We start from the raw sequence: 24,213 nt of genomic DNA, 5'->3' as shown, positions 1-24,213 counted from the left end.
AACAATGAATTGTATTGTGGTGCAAAAAGGCCTTCAGTTCGCTCATTGCCACATTGTCCCAGATGTTTCCTTTCTCTTCTACTTCCATCCCTTCCTTTGTAACTGCTTTCATTCTAGCCACCATCCACTCCTATACAGGGAGTGCAGAATTATTAGGCAAATGAGTATTTTGTCCACATCATCCTCTTCATGCATGTTGTCTTACTCCAAGCTGTATAGGCTCGAAAGCCTACTACCAATTAAGCATATTAGGTGATGTGCATCTCTGTAATGAGAAGGGGTGTGGTCTAATGACATCAACACCCCATATCAGGTGTGCATAATTATTAGGCAACGTCCTTTCCTTTAGCAAAATGGGTCAAAAGAAGGACTTGACGGGCTCAGAAAAGTCAAAAATAGTGAGATATCTTGCAGAGAGATGCAGCAGTCTCAAAATTGCAAAGCTTCTGAAGCGTGATCATCGAACAATCAAGCGTTTCATTCAAAATAGTCAACAGGGTCGCAAGAAGCGTGTGGAAAAACCAAGGCGCAAAATAGCTGCCCATGAACTGAGAAAAGTCAAGCGTGCAGCTGCCAAGATGCCACTTGCCACCAGTTTGGCCATATTTCAGAGCTGCAACATCACTGGAGTGCCCAAAAGCACAAGGTGTGCAATAGTCAGAGACATGGCCAAGGTAAGAAAGGCTGAAAGACGACCACCACTGAACAAGACACACAAGCTGAAACGTCAAGACTGGGCCAAGAAATATCTCAAGACTGATTTTTCTAAGGTTTTATGGACTGATGAAATGAGAGTGAGTCTTGATGGGCCAGATGGATGGGCCCGTGGCTGGATTGGTAAAGGGCAGAGAGCTCCAGTCCCACTCAGACGCCAGCAAGGTGGAGGTGGAGTACTGGTTTGGGCTGGTATCATCAAAGATGAGCTTGTGGGGCCTTTTCGGGTTGAGGATGGAGTCAAGCTCAACTCCCAGTCCTACTGCCAGTTTCTGGAAGACACCTTCTTCAAGCAGTGGTACAGGAAGAAGTCTGCATCCTTCAAGAAAAATATGATTTTCATGCAGGACAATGCTCCATCACACGCGTCCAAGTACTCCACAGCGTGGCTGGCAAGAAAGGGTATAAAAGAAGAAAAACTAATGACATGGCCACCTTGTTCACCTGATCTGAACCCCATTGAGAACCTGTGGTCCATCATCAAATGTGAGATTTACAAGGAGGGAAAACAACACACCTCTCTGAACAGTGTCTGGGAGGCTGTGGTTGCTGCTGCACGCAATGTTGATGCTGAACAGATCAAAACACGGACAGAATCCATGGATGGCAGGCTTTTGAGTGTCCTTGCAAAGAAAGGTGGCTATATTGGTCGCTGATTTGTTTTTGTTTTGTTTTTGAATGTCAGAAATGTATATTTGTGAATGTGGAGATGTTATATTGGTTTCACTGGTAAAAATAAATAATTGAAATGGGTATATATTTGTTTTTTGTTAAGTTGCCTAATAATTATGCACAGTAATAGTCACCTGCACACACAGATATCCCCCTAAAATAGCTAAAACTAAAAACAAACTAAAAACTACTTCCAAAAACATTCAGCTTTGATATTAATGAGTTTTTTGGGTTCATTGAGAACATGGTTGTTGTTCAATAATAAAATTATTCCTCACAAATACAACTTGCCTAATAATTCTGCACTCCCTGTATTATGTGTGTAATTGCCTCCTACATTAAAATGCCCAAACATGCCAGCTTGGATGCAAATTTTGGTAAAACAAAACAAAACAAAACAAAACAAAAAAACAAACAAAAAAAAGATGGATGCATACAATAATATAATGTTAAAATGCACAATGGCCTGTGCCAATTTTAAGTAAACAAGCTGTGTCTTGAGTAGTATGCAAACTGTCCCCACTGTAAGGATGTTTAGCTTTAACAGTAATTTTTAGAATATTTGAAATACTGTTTCTTTCCTCTTTGATTAACCAGAAAGGCTCAAACTGGTCACAAACTAAAAAGGAAATAAATAACTGGTTATGCTCTGTAACTTTAAGCAAAGTTTAGGGAGGAAAGAATGAAATAAAGTAGTCAAATTTAACATTAAGAAGATTTAGACAATTTTGGACATGGAAGCTGCTAAGCTTACCTTACTGTAAATGCAAAAGGTCTTTATTTCAGTTTTTCTCTTCTCTTCTTACAGTCTGGTGGACACCGATGGAAATAATCACTCCCAACAGACTCAACTGCCATGAATATAACTGTATGTGTCAGAGGAAATGGGCTGTTTTAACATCACATTATTGTACTGTAAATGTCTATGATTGTGCATGTGTTTGAGACCTGGATACCAAGACTGAAAACTGCAGCTGCCATTACTCCCCTAATTATTCCTATAGTCAACCAGGCTTCTTCACAGTGTAACACAGTAAAGTTTGATCAGGATCCAGATGGAAGGGAAGGGAAATAAATTGTGTCTGACAGCCGTTTGACTGAAATTATGTTAGAAAGAGTGAATGAAAAAAGAAATTTGGACAGAGACAAAGACAGACGTGGATGTAGGAACATACCACCTGGACAAGCGATCAACTGACACATAATTAGGAAGATAAAGACTAAGGCAGTAGATACAGTCCAACCACAATACTCATCGGGTGACATTCAGAAGTGTTTTTGTGTTCAAGTTTCCAGATGTATCAGTTAAGAAACACACCTGATAAAAACCTAATCCTGTGATGTGAGCCAAAGTCAAATGTGAGTAATTTGTCCTTAACAAATCAAAGTCTGTGAGGTGTGACATTTTGATATTTTTTGGCATACATTTATTTGACTTTGGGATCAACCCTCCATAAATTTTTACTAGTGAAGCCTCTCGCTTTCCTTATCTTTTTCTCTCTCTCTCTCTTTCAAACTTGGTAAAACAAAATTATTTTTTTATCAATTTCTCAAGCACAGTCTGACCTTTTATATCTATGTATATCAAAAAGTCAGGTTTCTGTATGTACAGTTATATATGACCATCAGTCTTCACTGCTGATGATACTGACAATAAAACGATCCATCCATTTTACCTCACTGTTAATTTAAATGTTAGCTATCTTTTCATTAGAAAGTGAAAACAAAAAACAAAGAAAAATGTCAATGTTCAAGAAGAAATGTAAGTATTATTTGACAGGGATACAGTTATGTATTCTTTCTTGTACATGTTCTGCTTTATTGTCATTTATAAAATATAAAATTAAAGTAATGAAAACATGAACAAGGCAGAACTGAATAAAAAACAAACAAACTTGAAACTCGTAATATTCATCATCGTTATCAGGATATCTTACACTTAGAAAAATATAAGTGATTAAACAAGGAAACACAAACAAGTTTTAGAAAGAAATGAGTGAAATCAGCGACTGTCCCTTCTCTTGACATACAGAGCTGCCTGTATCATAGCAGATCTACAACTGCCATGGGTTAGTGCGTTTTAAGGACCTCTGGATGTTGTGCAAATGTAACTTTATGATATTACAAAAGCTTAGTTTTCTTTTTACATTGTTCTTTTTTTCTTTATCATCATTTATAAACAAGTCACATCTAAAAGGGAAAAACAGCAAAGTAATTTTTCATGTTAAGGAACTGAAATGTTAATTGAATGAAATACGAAGAACATCTGTGGTGATCAGTTTATCAAACCTGTTTCAACCACAGTGATTTAGTTTATCTCACATAAGGTCACAGAGCCTGTTTTAAACCAGAACGCTGGGAAGAGCGGCTCTGTGAATTTTGCATGGAAGGTGTGTATGAGGCTCAGCTTTTCTGATGAAACACTGTAATAACTCAGAATTCCACCTTCACAATCCAAGAGCACTGCTATTTTTTTACTGGAAGGTAATTCCAGCTGTGTTGATGTCTTCCCATGCAAGGCAGTGCATTTAGTCCTAGAGCAGGACAGAGCCCAGGACATCTCATTGCATCCAAGGCCACCACTACTGTCCCAATTTCTACCCACTCTTTTGTATGCTGCAGCAATGCAGACTGTCCCACTCCATTCCACTTCCCAGTAGCAGAGACCTTTCAGTCCCTCGACACAAAACACCTGAGACCTCTTGAACCTGTCCTCATTTTCAGGTCGTGTAGGTTTCTCCTCTACCTTCTTTACAGTTTTTACTTTTCTGTCTCCTTCTAGGACAAGCCTTTTGCTCGCGGTAGTTTCGTCAAACTTCAGTTCTACACCATCTGAGAAAGACAACGCAAGAATTTGATATCTTTGGCATGACCAAAAAATATAAATACATAAAAAAATACAAGCAAAGCAACAAATCAAAACAACATTAGCAGGTATAGCTAATTATAATTGGTGATTTTGATTTCAAAAATGAGCAACTGGAGCTTTAATTTGGTTACTACATGACAAAACGCTGAAGATCAGAGACCAACTTACACTTCTTCATCCCCGGCTTTAACCGATGCTCTCCACCATGGTCCAAACTGTACAAGATTTTATTTTATATATTGTATTAGGTATAGTAAGGTATTGTGAGGAAGTAGTGCAGCAATAATTTTCAAACAGAGTGGAAAAAATATGACTTCAAATTTAATTTATGTTATAAATGAAACATTGACTTTTTACTTCAGGTTCTATTATAATTTTTCTTTAAAGTTGACGTAGGCTCAGAAAAAGATCCTTCCATATTATTAGAAATAAAAGCCTTTTATTTATATATACTATATAGACAATTATATTTATAACTTACAGCAGTGTCTTCAGCTTCATATTGGGATCTTCCTGTATATCAGTGAGTTGTCTGGTCCCAAGGTCTCCTGGGTGATTATAACTCAGATCCAGATGTTTCAGGAGGGAGGCTGCATTGGATATGAGAGATGAGGCCAAGAAAGAGCAGCCTGTCCGTGTTACCTGACAACCAGACAATCTGCAGAACACACAGAGATAAATTATTTTGATGGTCTTTCTGACTTTTTGATAAAGGTTTGAAACAATCAAAAAACGATTCAATAAACACATGACACATTAATGTCTTTAATAAGATGATCATATCACCTTCTCTTTAACATCAAGTTTGCTGCAGTGAATGTATTTACATAAGACATTTGAATGCTGTGAATGTTTTTCCTGCTTGGGTAAACTTGACAAAATTTTCAGAGAAATTTCATGTCCTATTTACATAAAGTATGAGGGTAGGTAGACCATTTAATTGGTTTCTATATTCAGAAACCCCAGACCTGCCCAAGATAATGCAAACAATTGGCTGTTAAAAGTCAGAGGCAGGAAGAGGCAGTTAGGATTAGATGACTGTTTGAAGAAACATGTTATTTGCTTTCATCCCCCTTTAGTTTGGGCTTAGGATATAATGGTAATGGAAAGCAATCATATAAGGTACAGCTTTTCTGCAAACTTTGACTAAAGTGTAAAAAATATCTGTCTCTAATAAAATTCATATGTGGCTAAAAACAGTCTAGCGTCTCAGCAACCTAACAGTCTGTTATACTTTGTACCATGTGGAAACCTTTTAACTTTCTAACAAGAAAAGACAACAAAAACCTCTTTGGCAGTCTGATTTATGCACACTTACTTCAGAATCTCCAGTTTGCAGTGTGAACTCTTCAGGCCTTCTGCAAGATGCTTCACACCCACATCAAGCAAATCATTATGGCTAAAGTTCAACTCCAAAAGGTTTGAGAATGCAGAGCTTAGGACTGAGGATGTCAGACCACTGCAGGCATTTTCAGAGAGCTCACACCAAGTCAGCCTGTGAAAATGAGACATACAGCAAAGTGCTATGAACTGTTACTTTGCACTAGTATGTTCAAGTAACTAAAAGACCAGTGTATACAGTTATATAAATTATTTGTTGGACAGGGACATAATTTTTATAGCTCTGATTCTGTGCACCACCACATTAGATTTTAAATAGAACAATTAAAAAGATTCAAGGAGATCAACAAAAAATTTGCATTTACTTTAGAAATTACAGACACTTTTAAATATAGTTTGCCATTTTCAGAAGCTTTGAATTAATATCACAAAAGTACATAATTTTAAATCCAAATAAATAATCCTTTAAATAAAGAATTATTTGTAATATTTGGATGGAAATCATTTGTTAGTCATAGCTTTAAGTGTAGAGCCCATGGGCGTCACCAGATGCTGCATTTCCTCCCCTAAGATGCTCTGTCAGGCCTTTACTGCAGCCACCTTCAGTTGCTTTTTGTCTGTGAGCCTTTCTGTATTCAGTTTAATATTTAATGAAAAACCAGGTTTAGATAAGTTGACACTGAAGAATATCCCATTTCTTTGCCTTAAAAAAATCTAGCATGTCAGGACTCTGGAACACCGTCTGATCAGTTTTCTGGTGTTTGGCTGCAAACTTCCGAATTCATCCTGTGACTTACATCAGCAATCACATAATAATAATAATAATAATAATAATAATAATAATAATAATAATAATAATAATAATAATAATAATAATAATAATAATAATAATGAGCTATACTTTTAAGTTTCTGAAAATAGGTGACTTTCCACAAAGTTATCTGTAACTACTGAATAGTGAATGCCAAGTTGTTCTTAAACCCTCTGGATTAAAGCAGAAAGTTTGAAATTTAAACTCGATAAATGACACTGAATTGACTGAATCTCCCACTAAACTCACTGGAGTTCTACGTCTCTGTGAAACCCGTTTAGATAGTTAAACTTTGTGTACACTGAATTACAAAAGTAATTATTCAAAAGTACTTACAAGGTAGTTTTTGAGACTTTGACCACTGGCAACATTCCCAGAAGAACTTGCTCTGATTTCCGATACTTTTTCAGATCAAACACATCAAGTTTCTCATCTGACGTCAACAGCACAAACGTCAGAGCAGACCACTGACCAGCAGAGTAATCTTCAAAATTCTGTTTTCCTGATCGCAGTTGCTCTTTGATGTCTTTAACAAGAGAGTGATCATTAAGCTCATTCAAACAGTAAAAAAGATTGAGGTTTTTATCTGCATCACTGATGTCTTCATTGATCTTCTTTTTGATGTACTCAGCTGTCTCCATGTTGGTCTCCTTGTTATTTTTTTTGTTGTCTATCAGCAGCTCTTTCAGATGATTCTGATTGGTCTCCAGTGAGAGGCCGAGCAGAAAGCGGAGAAACATATCCCAGTCTCCATGTTTACTATCTAAAGCTTTGTCCACTGCCTTCTTGTAGAAGTCAGATGCAGGCAAATCTGAAACCACTGAAGGAGGTGGGGTAAGCAGATTTTCACTTTTGTTGTTAAAGACGTAAAACACATAGAAAGCTGCCATGAACTCCTGAATGCTCAAATGGACAAAGCAAAACAGTTTCTGTGGGTACATTGAAGGACCTTCTCTCTCGATCTGAGTCAATATCCCAGAAAAAACAGCAGCTTTTGTGATGTCAGTACCACACTCTGTCAGGTTTTCTTCAGTAAAGAGAAAGTTTCTTTTAACAAGCTCTTCAAAAGCTAGTTTGCCCAAAGATATAATGGTTTCCTTGTTTCTTTCATTCCAGCATTTATCTATCTCACAGCTTTCACTTGTCTTATCTTCATTATACTTTCTATTAGCCTGTCTGCACTCAATCAAAAGAAAGTATGTGTACATGTCAGTTAGAGTCTTGGGCATTTCATCATCTTGGTTTGTGGTCACATATTCCTCCAGGACCTTTGCAGTGATCCAACAGAAAACTGGTATGTGACACATGATATAAAGGCTCCTTGATTTCTTCACATGGGTGAGGATTTTTTCAGCCAGATCCACATTAAACCTCTTCCTGAAGTACTCTTCTTTTTGCTCATCATTGAATCCTCGCACCTCTGTGACCCGGTCAACTTTATCAGCAGGAATACGGTTCGACGCTGCAGGTCGGGAGGTGATCCAGATCTGAGCTTCAGGAAGCAGATTTCCTTGGATGAGGTTGGTCAGCAGAATATTGACTGATGTTGGCTCTCTCACATTGATGCATTTATTACTTTCACTGAAGTCAAGATCAAGGTGGCATTCATCAAAGCCATCCAGAACAACCAGAATTTCATACTTGTTATAGTCAGATATTTCTGAGGTTTTCATAGCTGGAAAGAACTGATGAAGAAGGTTTTCAAAGCTGAGTTGTTCCTCTCTTCTCAAATTAAGCTCTCGGAAAGGAAGTGGAAACATGAAATAAATGTTTTGAACTGCGTTACCCTCAGCCCAGTCCAGCATGTACTTCATTGATGCGATAGTTTTTCCTATGCCTGCCACTCCAATTGTCATCACAGTTTTTATATGTTTATTTTCACCAGATGTGAAGATCTCATTATATTTAATTGCTGTTTCTTGTTTAACTGGTTTGAACTTTGCATTTTGAACCTGTCTGGTCTCTTGCTGCTCATTGACTTCTCCACTCTGTCCCTCTATGATGTAGAGCTCTGTGTAGATCTCATTCAGGACAGCAGAGGTTTTTTGCCTGTCGATGCCCTCAGACACACGAGTAAACTGCTCCTTTAGTTGAGACTTGAGTTTGCGTTGGCTTGTGATATCAGGCTTCTCTGTAAGAAAACATTAGAAACAGAAATTACACAAGTATACATTGTGCACATTTGTCTTGTTTTCAGCAATAAAAAATTTGTTATTAGTCATATTAGTTATAATATTTACTACATTTGTCTTTTCTGAAAGTTTTTTTTTTTTTTTTAGTATTTTGACTCTTTTTTTGTCTGACATATGTTCTACAAAGATGCACAATGATATCTAATTGCATGATAATCTTACCTCGTATTTCTGTCACCCTATCAACACATTTTTCAACATTCAGCTGTTTAAAAGCTGAAGGTCGGGACGTTATCCACACTAGAGCCGAAGGAAGCAGGTTCCCTTTAATGAGGTTGGTCAACAGCACATCCACTGAGGCTGGCTCACTGATATCAGACAAGGTGGTGTTTGTGTCAAAGTCAAGTGGAAGCTGAAATTTGTCAAGTCCATCCAAGACAAAACAAACTGGGAAGTTTGAAAACTCAGTGATTACAAAGTCTTTGGTTTCTTTGATGCCATGGTTGAGAAGACCCACTAAGCTATTTTTATCTTTCATCTTATTAAGTTCAGAGACTTCAAGTGGAAATATTCCTAGTTCATTTTCTTCACCTTTACCAAAAAAAGCTTTTGTTTTGTCTGCAACCCAAGTGAAAAATGAAAGGTTTTTCTTTTCCGCCCACTCTTTTATATATTTCTGTACGTGGAAGGATTTTCCAATATCAGCCTCTCCAACAGTCAGCACAGTTCTGATTTTTTTCCCATTCGTGTCTTTAAAGATATCAGATGTTGTCTTCACTTTCACCACAGTCTGTTTCTTTTTCTGTTCATCAGTGCCCTCTGCAGTGCTGTCTTCTCTCATGATGTGTTCTGTGGTGTTCTGGTTAGGATGATTTTTGTTTTCAGTCAGAGGGTTTTCTTTAGGAAGTCTGACGCGCAGATGTGTCACCAGTTTTGTCCATCTCTTTGAGGTCTCTGAAAAGACAGAACAAAATAAAAGATATGTACCATGAATGATGTTAATCGTTATTAAAAGTATCTTTTTTTAAGTCTGTTTAAGTAAACAAACCAGTGTGCTGTTATTAAAGCTTAATTTTGTTCAGTACCTTGACATTTTGTAACTTTCTGGATATAATCAGATGGAATCTTATCAACTCCTGAGGGTCGAGAGATGATCCAGAGATGAGCAGAAGGAAGCAGAGTCCCTTTGATTAGGTTTGTTAGCAGTTCATCCATTGTGGCCTGTGCCTTCATGTCAGTCAGTATCTTGTTGTTTTTGAAATTCAGAGGAAATGTACATTCTTCCATGCCATCCAGAATAAAAAGTATTTTAAACTTGTCGTAGGAGAGATCTCCTTGTTGTTTAATATCACTGAAGTAATCATTCAGCAGTTCTTCCATACTCTGAACTTGGTCTCTTTCATTCAGCTCACTGAACTGGAATGAAACTATAAAGTCTATGTTTCTGTTGGTCTTCTCTTTTGCCCAGTTAAGCATGAACATCCTTGATTGAAATGTTTTACCAACACCAGCTATTCCTGTTGTTAGCACTGTTCGCACGTTAAACATATCTTCGTAGTCGGGTGGCACTTTTTTTTCTTCCTTTTGTACACAGAGTTCTGTGTCGATTTCTTCCTTAATCTGTTCTTTATACTTTTCATTTAATGACTTCTTCAAAATTTGCTTCATTTTTACAGCATCTTTCTCTAAAGCAAAAAGATAGAGCAAAAAAAATCATATAAACAACATAGTATTCACCAATTACAGCAATTTACTAATAGTAGCAATATGACTGCTGTAAAAAACAATACAACTGCATGTCATTCTTTGATGTAACACCTTCTCGGAAGAAAGAAACTTGTAGCCCGAGATACCTTCTTGTTCCAGTAGCCCACTTCTTGCCACGTCTCGCTTAGCATAGGAGGTGTGGCCTTAGGACCCTTAGTGGATACAGACCCCCCTAGCAGGAATCGAACTTGCGATTCTCTGCTCCAAAGGCGTGTAGTCTAACCACTACGCTATCCAGCTACTGGAGAAGTGTAGTCGGATGGTAACAAAGAGAGGGAAGGTAGTCAGAACTGAGGGGATCGAACTACCAGAAGGCAACATTGCAGACATAGAAGACAGTTACAAGTACCTGGGGATCCCGCAAGCAAATGGGAACCATGAAGAGGCCACTAGGAAAGCTGCAACCACCAAGTACCTGCAGAGGGTCAGGAAAGTCCTGAGGAGTCAGCTGAACGGTAAGAACAAGATCCGGGCCATCAACACCTACGCCCTGCCCGTGATCAGGTACCCTGCTGGGGTAATAGGCTGGCCAAAGGACGAGATAGAAGCCACTGACATAAAGACAAGAAAGCTCCTTACCATGCATGGAGGGTTTCACCCCAAGTCCAGCATCCTGAGGTTGTACGCTAAGCGGAAGGAAGGGGGCCGGGGACTGGTGAGTGTCAGCACCACAGTCCAGGATGAGACAACAAACATCCACGAATACATCACGAAGATGGCCCCAACTGAGAGCGTGCTCAGTGAATACCTCAGGCAGCAGAAACCCAAGAAAGAGGAGGAAGACGAGGAACCATCATGGAAGGACAGGCCCCTGCACGGTATGTACCGCCGGCAGATAGAGGGGGTGGCTGATATCTAGAAATCCTACCAGTGGCTGGACAAAGCTGGACTGAAAGACAGGCAAGACCCCAGGTGCAGGCTGTGTAAAGATGCCCCAGAGACAATCCAGCACATAACAGCAGGGTGCAAGATGCTAGCAGGCAAGGCATACATGGAACGCCATAACCAAGTGGCCGGTATAATGTACAGGAACATCTGTGCCGAGTATAACCTGGAAGTCCCGAGGTCAAAATGGGAGATGCCCCCAAGGGTGGTGGAGAATGACCGAGCTAAGATCCTGTGGGACTTCCAGATACAGACGGACAAAATGGTGGTGGCTAACCAACCGGACATAGTGGTGGTAGACAAACATGAGAAGACAGCTGTAGTGATCGATGTAGCGGTTCCAAATGACAGCAATATCAGGAAGAAGGAACACGAGAAGCTCGAGAAATACCAAGGGCTCAGAGAAGAGCTCGAGAAGATATGGAGGGTGAAGGTGACGGTGGTCCCAGTGGTAATCGGAGCACTAGGTGCAGTGACTCCCAAGCTAGGCGAGTGGCTCCAGCAGATCCCGGGAACAACATCGGAGATCTCTGTCCAGAAGAGCGCAGTCCTGGGAACAGCTAGGATACTGCGCAGGACCCTCAAGCTCCCAGGCCTCTTGTAGAGGACCCCAGCTTGAAGGATAAACCGCCTACAGGTGCGAGCGGGGAATTTATACATACATATACATATACATTTACATATATACATACGTATATATACACACTGAGTAAAGCAGCCAGACATTTTCTCAAGTAAGAGTAACAATACTCCATAATAATATTACTCAAAGTACAGTGTAGTAAAACTACTCCTTTTTTCCCCCTTTTTTTTTTACTCCTAAGAGTATTCTTTTCCAAAAAAGTTACTCAAGTGAATGTAAAGGGGTAAATGTAATTAGTTACTACCCACCTCTTTTGGTAGCACTGCTGTGGTCACATCATGTGGTTGAGCATCAAGAGAGAAGACATTTTTAATTAATATTTTATTTGTCAGCACAGCAGGATAAATAAACTGTGATATCATTATCTTCATTCTGGTTAAGTGTATCACTGACGCTTCACTTTGGCATTTTCTCATATTATCTCCATTTCCTTTTATTCTTTTACAATTACATCAAACTTATAATATTGCTGTTCAGATTTAAGGTTAAGTTAAATGCTAAACATTTGTAAATATCTCATCTTTTATTTACCTCTGAAGTTTTATGTAGATTACTGTCCAGTATCCTCTATTCTAAAGTAAGGGAACACTTTGTTTGAACCCTGATTTTGTAAGTTTGCCTAAAAGTAAAGAAATGATCAGTCTATAAATTCAATAGTATGTTAATTTGAACATTAAATTTTTCTTAGGGAATAGGACAACTGCACCACATCAAACAGATGGGGCCCATAACGTCAAATCTTGGGTGAGAACCTCCTTCCCTAAACACTTCCAAAAAGCTAAAACCATAAATATTGTACTTTTATAACCAGACATTGAACTGTCAGAAAACACTATTCCAAGGGTGTAATTGTGATTTTTTAATATATTTACTAACATCAGTGGGATTTTAAATTGGGTGTTATTGGTGATAGAACAGAAACTGTAAAATTATTTCATAAAAATCTTACCTTGGTGCTGTATTCTTGGAGTCTGGAGGGTTACCGCTGTTACTTTCTGTGCTTTTTGTAGCAGAAGAGTCTGGTTTTTGTTTGCTTTAACACAGATCACAAAATACTTCCATCAGACTAAACAATATGGTGCAATGTGTGAGATTCTTTTGTTCAGAACATGAAACGTATATCTACTCAAGTTAGCATGCTAACCAGGTGCCCATGTTTCCCTAATGTCAATCTGTATTTCAAGAGGCAAAAGTGAATCACTATGGCATTCAAGCCAGCCTTCAGTTTGTACCACTAGCGGACACAGCTACATAATAGAAATGATCAAACCAGCATGACAATCTGTTGAATAAAATACAAACACATTTTAAAATCAATACTTACAACTAATTATACAAATATTAGAACATCGTTGTTCATTAAGGAGGACTTTGAATGTAACATTTTGGTAAATATCTTAACTGGGTGAGTCTATGAATTTAGCACAATTTCAAGTTAAATTACTAACAAACTTTTAGTGTCAGTGTATTAAGATAAGTATTGTTAAGGAATAAATATATAATCTTAATGCTGATTAGATTGTTTTATGAGAGGCCCAGACTTCAGTGTAAAACTAGGTCGCAGGCTGACAGGAAACTGCATGCTTTTGCAGAGCATAGAACCAGAAAATGAAACTAAGTAGGGTGTCTAATTGAAACTTAAAGTGTGGTGTGACGTAGAGAGCAAGTAGATAAATAACCTGGCTTCCTGTTACTGCTTGAGACTAGCTGATTTGAGCAGGCGTTTCTGTGTGTGCTTAGTGTCACAGTCTGGCACAGGCAGACTGTATGTATTGTGAAGAGCGGACCCAAAATGCAGACACGTAGGAACTTGGACCAAAACTTGTGTATCAACAAAAAGCGAGCCGTTTAATATGGCTGATGAAAAGGTAAAAAAAAAAAAAAAAAAGGCAGATGCACACAAGAAAGAACCTAACTAGAACTAAACTGGGAAAACTAAATGTTAAACACAAAAAGGTAAAGAACAAAACCTTAAACATTGCAAAAAAACCTAAACATGGAAAATCCTGGAAACATGACGTGGAACAACAGACGACCTGACAAGGAATGAACAGAAACACACAGACTAAATACACACAAGGGTGATGATTTGCCGTGGGAGCTTTTATTATTGTAATATGTAAAATAAGATGTGAATAATTTGTACATGGCGCTTGTATTATGTGTATTTGTAATTGTGAATATTGATATTTAAATAAAGTGATTTTAAAAAAAAAAAAAAAAAAAAAAAAAAAAAGAAACACATGGGGAAACAGCTGGCACTGGTCTGACATAACGAGACAAAGGAAGCAAAGCTGACTACACTGACATAGGACACAGACCTTCAAAATAAAACAGGAAACATGAGACAGACAAGACAATATAACCTTGACAACATAAGACACGCAGCATGAAACACATAAAGGGCAAAAGGAGACTAAAACACAGGGGTAGAAGACACAAGGGTAATCTAAATAAACAAATGAGCTTAGATAACCTAATGAACTAAAAAATAAACAATAAACATCAAAATAAACTAAAACTCAAAACGCGACACTTAGTCTCCATATCCCGGGATATGTAAAATTAAAGATAATTTTTTGAGTTTGACCACTTTGAGCCTTGTGTCTTTCTTGGCCGTTCAAGAATACAAAGAACTGGGATTTAATAATTAAAGTAGAAAACAATTTCTCAAAAAAATTGTTGAACTATGAAATTCAGGTATTAACGCACATCCTCCAATTTGCTTTCTACCCTATAATGCCATAAAAATAACTTTTGATATAGGCACCAAAGAAATTATTACCCAAATCTCTTGAAGAATAAACTACAAATAAAGGTAAATGTCACTATACTACCTTACCTATTATCTACCTATAGTTACATTTTTTTAAATTTTCAGATTGAGCCTGACAAGCTCAATGCTTGAACTCTGTTATAAATGACATGATGATGATGATGATGAATAAATGACAGTGCATAATTGTTTAAGAAAAGAAATTGTGTTGAAGAAAGTGCTGAAAATATTACAATTAAATAGATAATACAGAGTTGTAAACTAAGTACAATCTTTACTGCTTTCATGACAAGCAAGAGAGTAAATAACAGCCAGGTGCTGCTACACAACTACACCTGATTATCCTATCATCAGGAAGTGTGACCACCTCTATAAAAGCAAAGATTTTTGCAGTTTGCTGGTCTGGAGTATTCAGGTGTTTGTTAATACAATGCCAAGATGGAAAGGTATCAGCCATGATCTGCAGTGGTCAGAAAAACTGCAATAAACTCAGACTCTATAGGCCTCAATTAGCATTTTAAATCTTAAAGTTCACGAAAGTACATTTTGAGTGAATGATATGGTTTGTTATGAAGGGCTGAAAGAGAAAAACTCTTCTTTGCAAACAGAACACCGAGACTTCTAGGACCATGTCCTTTGAACTGACAAATGTAGATGGGTAACACCACATTTGAAGAAAACCAAACAACACATCAACCTGAACACATCATACCAACTGTCAAGCACAGTGTTAGAGAAAAAAATACTTGTAACCATCTCAAAGACATAACAATATGTACTGTTACTTTCAATACCATTGCTGTTTATGTAGACTTTTTCTCCAATTGAGCTTTCTGAATTAACTTTAATAATTACCTTCTCCAAACCATCAACATGCCTTTCGGAAGCAATCCCTACCAGATTTCTCAAAGAATTACAACCATTAATTAATGCTTCAATCTTAAATATGATTAACATATTAATCTGCTACATACCATAGGCCTTCAAGCTGGCAGTAGTTAAAATGTTACTTAAAATCTCCAACCGTTTATCTCAAAAGTTCTTGAAAAAAATGCTAACTGATCACCTGCAGATGAATCGTTTATTTAAAGAGTTTCAGAGCCCATCACAGTACAGAAACAGTTTTTATGTAGTTCAATTTAGTGAACTACGAGGAGGAGGAGGAGGAGGAGCTTACAGGACAGTGTCTTCTGTCTTAAATGTCCCAAGTAACATAAAACTCCTCCAGGTCCTGTTGATTGTAAAAACCCATTTGTGCTATATTTTCTTTCCTAACTCAGTGAGAATCGAAGTGATATTGATAATGGAATTCCAATCCATCTATATATATCAGATATTTATAGAAAATAAAGGAAGTCGAACTAATCTAAACCACATTGCAACACACACAGACACACAAAAACACACACACCTTGGGTCACAGATTATTACCTCTACTACCCACAGTGCCAGCACCAACCTAATAACAAGCAGTTTCTTACTGGATAGAGGAACTTTATTCCTTTTTCACCTCCGCCTTATCAGTCAAGGCTAATACTAAGATGGTCCTAAGTCTAATCACTAAGTCAGGCAGCACCTCAACATCTTTACTATAAAACTAAAAGCAGCTTATTTAAGAAGGGTTCTCCTGTGGTGCATGAAACCTGGTCATCTGGATGCTGTGGACATCATCTCCATATATGATCAATAGAGGTGTTGAAGTTTAGTGTCTAAGTTACTTGTGTAAGAAACTATTAATTTTATAAACTACATTTATAATAATCTGAATCAGCGTACTTTATTCATCCCTAGGGAAATTATGTATACTATACACCAAGCAGATATACCAATACATACCAAGATACATTTTATTAAATGTATTATGGGTCAAATCACTAATGAGGATAGTTTATTTGTTCATCTCTTCCAGGTATTTCTGGATTAAGTATTGATAATCTAAGTACAAAAGTATGATTTGTACCTCTTTCACCATTTAAGCAGCAGCCGCTATCATCTTTAATAAGGAACTATGGCTTTTTAAATTAATAGCCAAATTTCAGAGTGATATGCAATGGTCTAAGTCTGTCCTCCTTTTGTCTCACCTACTACAGCAGAGGTATGTTCTGGTGTTGCCTTCTTAGAACAAGCTCCCCAAATGAGCATATCTCCCAGTTAGTTGGCTGATGTCTGGGAAATAACAGGTTAGCGCGGAAAACTCAGTGTCCCTGTTTTGTCATATGCGTCAGCAGGAGTCTCTCAGGCAGTCAGATTAGCAGGAGACATCAATCAATGAGACATCAATTCACTGATGCACACTGCCAGGATATACAGCAATGACATCGGGATGTCATTCGGAGTAGAGAAGTGTAATCGGATGATAACAAAAGAGAGGGAAGGTAGTCAGAACTGAGGGGATCGAACTACCAGAAGGCAACATTGCAGACATAGAGGACAGTTACAAGTACCTGGGGATCCCGCAGGCGAATGGGAAACATGAAGAGGCCACTAGGAAAGCTGCAACCACCAAGTACCTGCAGAGGGTCAGGAAAGTCCTGAGGAGTCAGCTGAACGATAAGAACAAGATCCAGGCCATCAACACCTACGCCCTGCCCGTGATCAGGTACCCAGCTGGTATAATAAGTTGGCCAAAGGAGGAGATAGAAGCCACTGGCATAAAGACAAGAAAGCTCCTTCCCATGCATGCAGGGTTTCACCCCAAGTCCAGCATCCTGAGGTTGTACGCTAAGCGGAAGGAAGCAGGCCGGGGACTGGTGAGTGTCAGCACCACAGTCCAGGATGAGACAACAAACATCCACGAATACATCACGAAGATGGCCCCAACTGAGAGCGTGCTCAGTGAAATCCTACCAGTGGCTGGACAAAGCTGGACTGAAAGACAGCACAGAGGCACTAATTATGGCAGCACAAGAACAAGCTCTGAGTACAAGATCCATAGAGGCTGGGGTCTATCACACCAGGCAAGACCCCAGGTGCAGGCTGTGTAAAGATGCCCCAGAGACAATCCAGCACATAACAGCAGGGTGCAAGATGCTAGCAGGCAGGGCATACATGGAACGCCATAACCAAGTGGCCGGCATAGTATACAGAAACATCTGTGACGAAGTCCCGAGGTCAAAATGGGAGACGCCCTCAAGGGTGATGGAGAATGACCGAGCTAAGATCCTGTGGGACTTCCAGATACAGACGGACAAAATGGTGGTGGCTAACCAACTGGACATAGTGGTGGTAGACAAACAGAAGAAGACAGCCGTAGTGATCGATGTAGCGGTTCCAAATGACAGAAACATCAGGAAGAAGGAACACGAGAAGCTCGAGAAATACCAAGGGCTCAGAGAAGAGCTCGAGAAGATGTGGAGGGTGAAGGTGACGGTGGTCCCAGTGGTAATCGGAGCACTAGGTGCAGTGACTCCCAAGCTAGGCGAGTGGCTCCAGCAGATTCCGGGAACAACATCGGAGATCTCTGTCCAGAAGAGCGCAGTCCTAGGAACAGCTAGGATACTGCGCAGGACCCTCAAGCTCCCAGGCCTCTGGTAGAGGACCCCAGCTTGAAGGATAAACCGCCTACAGGGGCGAGCGGGGAATTTATATATACATATACATATGTATATGTATATGTATATGTATATGTATTAGTCACCTGCCATATTAACAGGTGTGTGCGTGTCCAGAGTTCAGCTGAGACAGTGTCCTTCACCCTGCTAGGCTAAGTAAACAGTCTTCCAGCCAACCCAGGTGGCCCTGCATGGAATGGGAAGGAACAGACTAAACACAGTCGTTATCAGGGCGTTGTTGTTCAGCTCCAGCCTTGAGACCGCAGCTGGCGCCAAAGGGGTATCCGCATGAAGTGATGGTGGTTTTTGCTTTAGTGCGAACAGCTCATATGAATTTCAAAGCAGTTCTACAGTCAAACACTGGTCTCTCGATCTCCCGTTGGAGAGCCGCGAGCTTCGCCATACTTGCGTTCTGTGATGTTGTCATTTCTTGTGCTCAAGGAGCCGATTTCTGAGAACTCCCGGCAGTGTGCCTCCCCGAGATGTCATCCAATTTGCGCCCAGAGATGTTATTCCGAGCTAGCCCTTCCGAGATGTATCCAGTCTGCAGTCAGAGATCTTATTCTGAGTATTCACAGCAGCCGTAGCCTCTCCAAGATCTTATCTGTGCTGCACTCAATGAGCCCATTTTGAGAAACTCACGCCTCTCCCATCATTTCAGTCCCAGCGGGCAGCCTTGTGGGGGTTTGAACAGCCGGTTCCGCTTTCTTAATTCTTCGATAAGTCAGGGCCAAGCCAGCTCCGATCAGCAAGAACCCAGTTATCATGGTTCCGAATAGGTAGATATCTTCAGCACTCAGGCTCACCCAAGCCCAAACTTCTCGTTGAGAAAGGGGTGTCAATTGCATTTAGGGACCAGTTGATCCAATCCATAATTTTAGAGAACGGACTGTGAGAGAATGTTCCAGGGGAAAGTAATACAAAAAACACAAGACTAGACAAGGACATAAGAGGCTAAGCAGGGAAGCTAAGGGAGAGGAGGAGAGGAGAAAAGTGCGACCGCCTTCATCAAGAGCAAGAGCAGGAAATAGGAGGTTCCCCTTTGGACATGTCACGTTTCATGGAAACATAACTCTTTGCAGGAGGCTCTGGTCTTTGCAGCTCAAGTGAACTTCAAGACAGACCAAGCAATAATTTAATTAGACACAGCTTAAAAGTGAAATATGTAAGATTTTTTGTTTTAATTCTTCCAAACGACATTTTCTAGTAATGTAAGATTAGGGTAGTTGTAGCATACACCTTACACTTATTTGCTGGTTTAGTAAATGTGTTAAGCACATTACTGCATGAATGTAATGTCTTTGATATGCTGCTTAGAGAGGGTAGTTACTCTCAAAGTGGACCTAATGAGAATCAATAAAGGAATCAACAAGTTCTCGAATCGATAAGTGATATCGATAATAGAATCGGAATTGTTAAATTCAATTCCCATCCCTTATTACCAGACACAGCTAGAGCATAAAAATCATCAGACCTGCATGATAATTTTTTAAATATTCTACAAAGGCTCAATTTACACACACACACACACACACACACACACACACACACACACACACACACACACACACACACATACACACTAATAAGCTTTCAAACATCGATCCTATTCTCTATGTTCTTCTTCAGGAACTAATCCTGCAGACACAGTGCAGCTTTGAGAATGCTATATCACTGATCACTGTTGTCATAGAAACAGGTAAGCAACACATTTGTCATTTATCCACATTCCCATCCTATTCAGCTACACTTATTTTATGCTGGCAGCCAGCTTCGATGCCTATTCCATGAGCTACAATCCAAAAAATGCAAAGATATATCAATTAACAGCAATGTGCTGATAATAATATTACATGATTTATTAACGAAAAAATGTCATTAAAATTACTTCCAAAATATCTTACCTCGACACTTCATCACTGAAGTTTAGTGGCTCCCCTTTGGACATGTCACTTTTCATGGAAACATAACTCTCTGCAGGAGACACTGGTCTTCGGCCCTCACGTGGTCTTTAACACAGTTTAGAAAATGTCTTCATTAGATAACACTTAAAAGTGCAATGTATGAGATTTTCTGTTTAACTGATTCAAAAAGTCATTTCAATTCTCAACAGAATCTGACGACCAGCAGTAACAATTTTAATGTTATGTCACAGAATTATACTTACTGTGCTTTGCTGAACACAATACTGAACTCACCATGCTAACCAGCTACCTCTGTCCCATTAAGATCACTGTTCAGTTCAAAACCTGACTTATAACTGATGTAGTGTCCACTCTACCTTCAACATATTACATGTCCAGATACCCTTATTGCAGAAAAACAATCAACACTGAATGACAATCTTCTGGATAACTGATACAATTTGATGTAATAGCCGCTTATGAACATGATTCACGTTCTCTCCTTTCTTTCACTACACAGTAAATTGGGTAACTCCTGCTGACTACACAGAGAGACTGCTGTATCTGTGCTTCCACAGACTCACAGCTTAGCTACAAAGATCCACACATAACATTTAAACTACACTTGCTTTGTGCTGAAAATAATATTACATGATGTACTGGTGAAAAAAAAGTCATTAAAATTATTTCCCAAATATCTTACCTCAGCACTTCATCACTGAAGTTTAGCGGCTCCCCTTTGGACATGTCACTTTTCATGGAAACATAACTCTCTGCAGGAGACACTGGTCTTCGGCCCTTATGTGATCTTTAACACAATTTAGAAAATGTCTTCATTAGACAGTGTTTAAAAGTGCAATGTGTGAGATTTTCTGTTTAACTGATTCGACGATTTAACTGATTCATTACAACCAGCTGCAACAATTTTAATGTTAGGTCACAGAATTATATTTACTGTTTTTTGCTGAACATGATGCTGGTTAGCATGCAGAGCATGCTAACCAGTTGCCCCAGCCCCATTAATATCACTATTCATTTCAAGACCTGAATGATAACTGATGTAGTGTTCACACTACCCTCAACATCTTCCATGTCCAGATACTCCTATAGCAGAAAAATAATTAACACTGAATGATAGTCCTCATGACAACTTACACAATTTGATCTTATGATCAGGCCTCAGCATTAGTGATGGGATTTCCGGCTCTTTTTAGATAACCGGCTCTTTCGGTTCGGCTCACTAAAAAGAGCCGTCTCTTCAGGTTGTTTTGTTGCTTTAATTAATTTATTATTAACAACAATATAAAATTATGCACAAAAGGAATCACTAATTTTAAAAAAAAGTGATTTTATTTATATATGTTTATATATAAATATATGCAGTGGCCACTAGAGACAAAGCATGTACAAACTCCAAAACACATTTCTAGCGTTAACTGAACTTCCAAAACAGAGCTACCTAGATCACTTAAATTACACAATTGAAAGCATATGTGTATTGTTTGTGTATTTATACACAAGCACTCATATATATTCAAATAATTTAAAAAAAATCTTCATTTACCTGTTACTACCACACACCAAATCTGGTCGTTGATACTTGCTGGCTTGTGTAGCCACTAGGTAACAAAAACTCAACACTGCACCTAGCATCCTGGAGCACTTCTGTTGTGTTTTGTACATGTTTTGGAGTTTTTACGTGTTTTGAAGTTTGTATGTGCTTTGTCTCTAGGGGCCACCGTAAATATACTTTTATTTATTCACTCCACATAAAATGTAATAAATAAATCATATAATACAAAAACCAACTATTCACATTTCAACTTTTAACTATTTAAATTTTCAACTTTTTCCTTTTAAACAAATTTAAAGTGAAACAACACAAAACACTGCAAACCACAACACAATTAAATATAAATTAAAATATGAAAACAAAAAGAAGGTGCACATTCTCTGTCATATGGGCCTGCATGATTAAACTTTCTGAATCCTTTATCATCTGCAACTGAAAATAGTTGTGGATGATTACTATACCTTTCTAATGTGACGTTGTTGTCCCTGGCTCTCTTTCTCTCTCTCTCTCTCCCACTCTGTTCCTGTGCTACTGCGAGTGTAACTACCGCCCCTCCCCCCTCTTCCCAGCCAAGCACAAGGATCATGTGCGAAGTGAAGGGGGGGGGGGGAAGTGCGAGAGAGAGGGTGAGAGAAAGAAAAAGAAAATCCCACGGCTCGTGATAAGGAGCATCCTTCACGTCAAAAAGACCCGGCTCTAAGAGCCGTTTTGTTCGCAACCGACACATCACTAGTCTGCTGTATCTGTGCTTCCACAGACTCACAGCTAAGCTACAAAGATCCACAGACCACATTTAAACTACACTTTCTTTGTGCTGATAATAATATTACATAATGTACTGGTGTACCAAAATATTGTGACATGCAAAGAAATCTTGGCAGAGAAGCTCTATAAAAAGTTGAAACTTGCTGCTTAACCCCAAGCTGGTAGGGGGAGCTTTTTATTAACTACTTGCTTGTGCTATCATGTGTTTCAAGGGTCAATAACAGCATAACAAACTCACTTATGGTACTGCATTCTTTCTATAAAACGATAACTGTCAGTGACTTTGAATCACAGTATAAACACAACATTCAAGATAACAGTTAAAAGTAATGTAACCATAAACAAAAAACAAGAACATCTAACAGCAGCACATGTCCCAAGGCATGATGGGAGAGAACTAGCTGCTCCCCCAACACCCACAATATCTTACCTCGGCACTTCATCACTGAAGTTTAGTGGCTCCCCTTTGGACATGTCACTTTTCATGGAAACATAACTCTCTGCAGGAGACACTGGTCTTCGGCCCTCACGTGGTCTTTAACACAGTTTAGAAAATGTCTTCATTAGATAACGCTTAAAAGTGCAATGTGTGAGATTTTCTGTTTAACTGATTCAAAAAGTCATTTCAATTCTCAACAGAATCTGACGACCAGCAGTAACAATTTTAATGTTATGTCACAGAATTATACTTACTATGCTTTGCTGAACGCAATACTGAACTCACCATGCTAACCAGCTACCTCTGTCCCATTAAGATCACTGTTCAGTTCAAAACCTGACTTATAACTGATGTAGTGTCCACTCTACCTTCAACATATTACATGTCCAGATACCCTTATTGCAGAAAAACAATCAACACTGAATGACAATCTTCTGGATAACTGATGCAATTTGATGTAATAGCCGCTTATGAACATGATTCACGTTCTCTCCTTTCTTTCACTACACAGTAAATTGGGTAACTCCTGCTGACTACACAGAGAGACTGCTGTATCTGTGCTTCCACAGACTCACAGCTTAGCTACAAAGATCCACACATAACATTTAAACTACACTTGCTTTGTGCTGATAATAATATTACATGATGTACTGGTGAAAAAAAGTCATTAAAATTATTTCCAAAATATCTTACCTTGGCACTTCATCACTGAAGTTTAGCGGCTCCCCTTTGGACATGTCACTTTTCATGGAAACATAACTCTCTGCAGGAGACACTGGTCTTCGGCCCTTATGTGATCTTTAACACAATTTAGAAAATGTCTTCATTAGACAGTGTTTAAAAGTGCAATGTGTGAGATTTTTTGTTTTTATTCTTTGGAGCAACATTTCCTTATTAAATTTCTAGGTTGATAATTATATGGCATTAAAACCTCACACATACACACACATACACACTTTATACACCGATCCTGTTCTCCATGTTCTTCTTCAGAAACAACTCCTCAAGACTACAGAGTGCAGCTTTGAGAATGCTCACTGTTGTCATAGAATCACAGGTTAGCAACACATTTACAGATGTTTCTATTCAGCTACACTTAATTTGTGCTGACAACAGTATTATGCTTATCCAGAAAGCTAAAATCTAAAATATCAATATACATACTTTAACAGCAATGTGCTGTTGGGAATGGGTTTTTTTTTCCTTTTAATTCATGCCTCTTTCAAACCATCTGTCCTCTCCTGTTAATACGGCAGGTAAATAATCAACTAACAGTGCATATTATCTTAGCGCGATCTGCCTTATAACAAATCTGCCATTACTGTGCGCTGCATTTAGGTGACCATGATGAGAGAGAAAGAGTCTGGCAGT

The 24,213-nt window shown here is 38.8% G+C and overlaps 1 protein-coding gene across 3 annotated transcripts in view; it reads right to left on the bottom strand.

Moving 5' to 3' along the window:
- Positions 1-3,140: 3,140 nt before the first annotated feature.
- The window catches only part of LOC309697600 (uncharacterized protein), a 38,164-nt gene continuing 17,091 nt past the window's right edge, over positions 3,141-24,213 (bottom strand). For 2 of the 3 annotated variants that reach the window (XM_082519647.1, XM_082519646.1), the window contains exons 3-14: positions 22,834-22,938; positions 20,769-20,873; positions 20,066-20,170; positions 12,784-12,867; positions 12,083-12,099; positions 9,625-10,224; positions 8,762-9,493; positions 6,744-8,538; positions 5,574-5,750; positions 4,737-4,913; positions 4,424-4,470; positions 3,141-4,218 (exon numbers count right to left, since the gene is read on the bottom strand). In XM_082519647.1, coding sequence (XP_082375773.1) covers positions 3,695-4,218; positions 4,424-4,470; positions 4,737-4,913; positions 5,574-5,750; positions 6,744-8,538; positions 8,762-9,493; positions 9,625-10,224; positions 12,083-12,099; positions 12,784-12,867; positions 20,066-20,170; positions 20,769-20,873; positions 22,834-22,938 — 4,468 coding nt within the window. In that variant the 3' untranslated portion in view covers positions 3,141-3,694. Of the gene's footprint in view, positions 4,219-4,423; positions 4,471-4,736; positions 4,914-5,573; positions 5,751-6,743; positions 8,539-8,761; positions 9,494-9,624; positions 10,225-12,082; positions 12,100-12,783; positions 12,868-20,065; positions 20,171-20,768; positions 20,874-22,099; positions 22,131-22,833; positions 22,939-24,213 lie in introns of those variants that run through there. The other variant, XM_082519648.1, reaches the window with a different exon arrangement.

Source organism: Aulonocara stuartgranti (genome assembly GCF_965226115.1).
Source record: "Aulonocara stuartgranti genome assembly, chromosome: 20".
Lineage (NCBI taxonomy): Eukaryota > Metazoa > Chordata > Actinopteri > Cichliformes > Cichlidae > Aulonocara > Aulonocara stuartgranti.
Note: the sequence above shows the minus strand (reverse complement) of the source record. Positions and strands in the feature narration are given on the sequence as shown.